Source organism: Pinus tabuliformis, chromosome 1_2 (assembly GCF_031772625.1).
Source record: "Pinus tabuliformis cultivar Carrire ecotype Pingquan chromosome 1_2, CPIR1, whole genome shotgun sequence".
Classification (NCBI taxonomy): domain Eukaryota; kingdom Viridiplantae; phylum Streptophyta; class Pinopsida; order Pinales; family Pinaceae; genus Pinus; species Pinus tabuliformis.
The window spans coordinates 868744630-868750477 of NC_142298.1; the positions used below are offsets into that span (position 1 = coordinate 868744630).

The following is a 5848-nucleotide window of genomic DNA, read 5'->3' on the forward strand; positions in this document are numbered from 1 at the left end:
ATATCATTACATTATTTTTATTTTAATCCTTTACCTTACTTGTACCAATATACCAATAATTTCTTTCAAAAAATTGAAAAGCGCAGGAAACTAACAATATTTATGGAAGCCAATGAATTATCACCGAAAGCAATTAAGGTCACAGAGAAAAAGCACACTCAAGATATTGTGTTATGATGCATTTTAAATAATTGAAAAGCACAAGAAACTGAATATTTATAGAAGGCTAAGAATTATCACCGACAGCACTTAATGTCACATAAAGCAAAACACCGTCAAAATATTGTGTTAAGATGCACTTATATAATTTTACATGAATCTCCCCGTCCTAAATAAATCAGAGCTTTAGATTTTTTCAGTCTCAAAGCTCAGCTACTCCACCAACTCGTTTTAATGTTTTCTCCAGTATTCACCATCAACACAACATTATGACCACTGTGTCTGGTGAGAAATTGATAAGAATGGACTATCTGGTGCAGTTTGAGGGAGGTTGATAAGAATGCCCGTAGCGTTGAAAAGAAACAATAATCAAAATAGCAGACCCTCAAATATCAAATATAGGTGGTCTGACTCTGTCTTTTGATCATTGAAGCAAGCTGCCTATGGAGCCTAAGGACCTTCCCCTCTATGTTACACTAGAAAAGAAATCCTTGATATACAGAGTTTATGCCTGTTCCTACTTTGCTGCACTACTGGGTCTTATATATTATCGTATTGTGTATATGCCCAGTGAAGGTCACTGCGCATGGATTCTGGTATTTATCGCAGAACTATGCTTCGCCTACTTTTGGGTTCTAGACCAGGCCTTCAGATGGTGCCCGGTTGAGCGAAAAGTCTTTCCCCATAGACTTTCTCAAAGGTAATTTACTCGTCTATTTTCCAGAGCAACCACAGTCGAATACAATGATTATAAGCGAAGCTTGCTCATTTATTCTCCAGGGTTACTACTGTTAAATTTGATTATTATAAAAAATGGTTTTATCATATGTTAAAACATTATTAAGTATTCTATGTAAATGGTTAGGTTTGAGAGCGATTTACCAGCTGTGGACATATTTATATGCACCACTGATCCTATCATAGAACCTCCAATGACTGTTATAAACACAGTATTGTCCGCTATGGCTTTAGATTATCCCACAGGACAAATGTCATTTTATGTTTCTGATGATGGAGGATCCCCACTTACATTTTATGCTCTCTTGGAAGCTTCACGTTTCGCAAAGATTTGGCTCCCATTTTGCTATCACTACTCCATTCAAGACAGATGTCCAGAGGCATATTTCTCGGCAAGTTGTGCTCAGGAAAATGAGAATCTGTCATTTACGAGTGAATGGAAATATATGAAGGTATTGTAGTAAATTTTGAAAATTAAATTTGCTTGGACACGACCTTATTTTTTCAGTATTAATTTCCTGTAGATCCTGTATTTGGTGCATATAGCCTCAGTTGTTTTGGTTTGTTCGTAAATTTCTACCAGAAAATGTACTTGGAACTTAAGGATTGTATCAACAATGCTGTGGAGATGGGCAGTGTTCCAGAAGACAAACAGAAAGAACAAACGGCTTTCCAAAACTGGAGTTCTGGAACCACTTCAAACGATCATCCAAGTATAGTTCAGGTCATCAGTACTGAGTACTCTGAACCTTTTTTACTGTACCAATCCGGTACAGCTAACTAAGTCTTAAGTTAGCTAAAACTATTTACCGGTTATTTTGAGGAATTAAAGGCAGATAATCTAGTTAGTAATAATATGAGATTCAAACCCTATTGAAAAAAAAAAAAAACAACAAACTATCCCCCACCAACTAACTTTTATTTCAATGTACATGTTCCTCGATAAACATAAACATCTATAGTTGAGATCGCCACTCTTAGACCATATTCGAATTTATTCTCAATTATGTTTCTTCCCTTTGAATCAATTATGTGTAAGCGCAGATTTTACTAGAGAACGGAGAGGACAAGGACATTCAAGGTAATGATCTGCCAAGTCTTATATATGTCTCTCGTGAGAAGCGACCTGGAATTTCCCACAATTACAAGGCTGGTGCTCTTAATGTTCTGGTAATATTTTTCATTTCTACTGTTCTCATTACCAAGTGATCGATTAATAAATTTAAGAAAACAATCTATCATGTCGCCGGCCGAAGATTACAGGAGGTAAATTGTAATGTTGCCAGATTAGAGTCTCCGGCGTAATGAGCAATGCTCCCTTCATTCTCACTCTTGATTGCGACATGTACACCAACAATTCTGAAGCGCTTCGTCAAGCCATGTGCTTTTTCATGGACCCCAAAACAGGTCACCAGTTTGCTTACGTCCAATTCCCTCAGAATTTCTGTGGCATCACAAAGAACGATCTCTATGGAAGCAATCACAGGAGGGCTTTTGATGTGAGTAATATTTGCACCTTTGATTTGTAAGATATTAGGTTATAGCACCATATATAATTAAAACCTAACCTGGAAATCTTTTGCAGATCCATTTTAAAGGAATGGATGGCCTTCATGGTCCAATATACGCAGGCACTGGATGCATCCATCGCCGGGATGCCTTATGCGGAAGTCTGTATCCCCCAAAAGCAGTTAGAGACTACTCCACTTCTAAAACCCATGCGATTTTGCCGAAGATGGTGAGAGATGCAGAGGATCTTGCCAAGTGCACCTACGAGGAGAACACCCTATGGGGCAGAGAGGCAATTTCAACACCAGTTTTGGTTTTCATTCCGTTACATAACGTTCATATCAAATAATTTGATCCAAGATTGCCATTCATATGAAATACATTTATCCAAAATTTATTTATCAATATAGTGGATAGGATAATGTATTGCTTAATTGTTGCAATGATAGATTACGAGTTAGATGGATTTCGGTGATTTAGATTTATTAGATTTATGGATTTAGATTTATTGATTAATTGATGCGATTCATGATATATGTTAACTGGGGTGTTGCACATGGGAATAAATTTTTTAAGGTTCAAACCATTTTTATAGTGCAAAATTAGAATTTTGCATTTGAGAGATTTAATTTTTGTAAGTGCTTAATAGATACTTGGTTAATGGATCTATACTGATATTCTTTATATATACAAAGTGAATTTTTTTTATTATGGATTTATATTGATATTCTATATAGTGAAATTTTTTATCGTTTAAATTGTATTTGAAACAAAATTTGCCAAAATAAAATATACCTAAAAAATAATTAAAATGCAAAATCCTGAAATCATTTGAAATGTTTTATTTTTCAATTAATATATATATATATATATATATAAACCATATAATGTGTACATAGTTCAGATTGAAATCTTTTACTAACATAAAGAATATTTATAAACTAAATTGCAGATGATAAAATATTTTTATGTTATTAATATATTTTTAAATACATGTTAATATTATTTAAAAATATATATATATATATATATATTTAATAATATATATATATATATATATATATATATATATATATATATATAATAATATATATATATATATATATATATATATATATATAATTTATATTGAATTTTTTATTATTATTAATATTATAAATGAAACATATTAATTAAAATTAAAATTTTGAATGAATTACACATTTTTTATTTATTAAGAAGTAACTAAAAAATTTATTTTTTTTGTTATTGATTTATTTTATTAGAGTTAACATTATATATACACATGCTTTCTCTTCATATATATGATTTATACATTTTTAATAATTAAAATAACATTTTAATTTTTATTTATTATTAAATTTATGTTATTTCATAAGAATATCTAAACATTTTATTTATGATTGAGAGATTAAAATATTTGTATATCTTTCTTAAACTAAATTAAACTAAGTTATAATATTAACTAATTTAAAAATCACAACAAAAAGATTAATTAAAACTAATCAAACTAAATATATTTATTACCATTAATTTAATATTTTTATTTAGATAATATTTTTTTTATTTTGTTTTAAAATTACCTTTGTCAATTCTAGCTTTGTCCATTCTAGATTAATAAAGCCGCATCACACCTGGCACTCATATTTAATTGTAGAATGTGCCTTCAACCCAATAACATTTATATCAATAATAACATTCATACCAATACATTTTATTGAAGCTTAAAGTATATGTATTGCAGGTTGGCATGATTTATGGCTGTGCTGTGGAAGATGGATTGACAGGTTTCGTTATACAGTGCAGAGGGTGGAAATCTATTTACTGCACTCCAAGGCGAAAAGCATTTTTAGGTGGCGCGCCAGTGAACATGAATGACACACTCATTCAAATCAAAAGATGGAGTGCCGGATTCCTGGAGTTTTTCTTGAGTAAGTTTTGCCCATATGTTTATGGAATTCAACGGATAAATATAGCCCAGAGAATGTGTTATGGTTTCTACTGTCTAATGGCTCCGCCTTCTTTATACATACTTTGCTACGGTTTACTTCCTGCCCTCGCCATGCTTAATGGCCTATCATTATTTCCCAAGGTATTTTTCCTGATCAATTTCCTCTCTTCTACGTCACTAACCATGACCAAAACAAATAGAATATCATTTGGAAATTCGCTTTTTCCTTCTGATAATTATATGGATGTTGCCAATGTGCAGGCTTCAAATCCATGGTTCGTTCTCTTTGCAGCGTTACCAGTATTTGCATATGGGTACAGTCTGATCGAGTTTCTGCGGATCGGTGGTTCGTTTAAGAGTTGGTGGAATGAACAGAGGATGTGGATGATATTTGGCGTGTCATCCTGTCTCTTTGGTCTTCTCCAAGTTGCCTGCAAGATTATTGGCCTATCTGAGACAGGTTTCGAGGTCACAAGCAAAGTAGTGGACAGAGCTGCAGCCAAAAGATACGAGGCAGAAATATTTGAGTTTGGTGTGGCGTCCCCTCTTTTTATTCCACCAGCAACTTTAGCACTGATAAACTTGATATCTTTAGTGAGTGGATTAGAACGAATTATGCGAGAAGGTTCTTCGACTTTTGACAGTATGATTTTGCAGTTGGCTTTGTGCAGCTTCATTGTGATAATGAGTTTCCCCATATTGGAGGCCATGTTTATAAGAAAGGACAATGGACGAATACCTACATCTTTTACTGTCGTCTGTATTTGTATTGCTGTTTCTGCGTGTTCCATCGCCTCCAAGTCCAAGCAGGAGATTCTTTGTTCAATTTAGTTCAGCACATGCATTTCAAGTCCAAGCAGCAGATTCTTTAATTCTCAATTTAGTTCAGCACACGCATTTCTTTTCTCTTCGTTACTAGTAATTCCTCCTCTTCGTTACTTCCGAGTAATTGTTCCATCATAAAACTCCAGCACCATAGTATGAACCGTCAGTATTGAAGGGCAAAGACCGTGTAAGCAAAAAAATAAAAATGTAATAGTTCATCCATTAAACTACTTTTTGATACAAATGATGTAATTAATTTAAATGGAGGTAGCTTAATTATTTTATTTTTTTCAAATGGAATTTGATGATATAAATTGTGAGGAGAGGGTGGTTTTTCCCTAAATTTAAATTATTCTTCTTTAAAGGTTTTTCTTTTTAACTTAAAATGAGTTTTTTTTATTATTGAAAAGGAATTTCTTTTTTAAGTATAAGTGAATTTAGTGTGGGTAAAAATTCTTGAATGGTTGGGAATATGCAAATTTTACCATTCACATTTATCATTGTCATTTAAACAATTCTTTTTAAATTTCAAATAATATTTTTAAATAAAAATAATGTGGGAAAATATAAAAAATAATAACGTCCTAAAAGATTGCATTTGAATAGGTTTAGTGATATGATTCGCATATTAATTTTGTGAAAAGGGGCTAAAATGTTTTTAATAGG

At 32.3% G+C, this 5848-nt stretch overlaps 1 protein-coding gene across 1 annotated transcript; it reads left to right on the top strand.

Moving 5' to 3' along the window:
• The first annotated feature begins 516 nt into the window (after positions 1 to 516).
• LOC149208699 (cellulose synthase-like protein E6) lies at positions 517 to 5351 on the top strand. The gene is made up of 8 exons (XM_089394124.1): positions 517 to 859; positions 1025 to 1349; positions 1481 to 1621; positions 1942 to 2067; positions 2184 to 2396; positions 2483 to 2698; positions 4151 to 4498; positions 4619 to 5351. The coding sequence occupies exons 1-8, from the start codon at positions 603 to 605 to the stop codon at positions 5186 to 5188; spliced, it is 2196 nt and encodes a 731-aa protein (XP_089250250.1). The 5' UTR covers positions 517 to 602; the 3' UTR covers positions 5189 to 5351.
• The last annotated feature ends 497 nt before the right edge of the window (positions 5352 to 5848 follow it).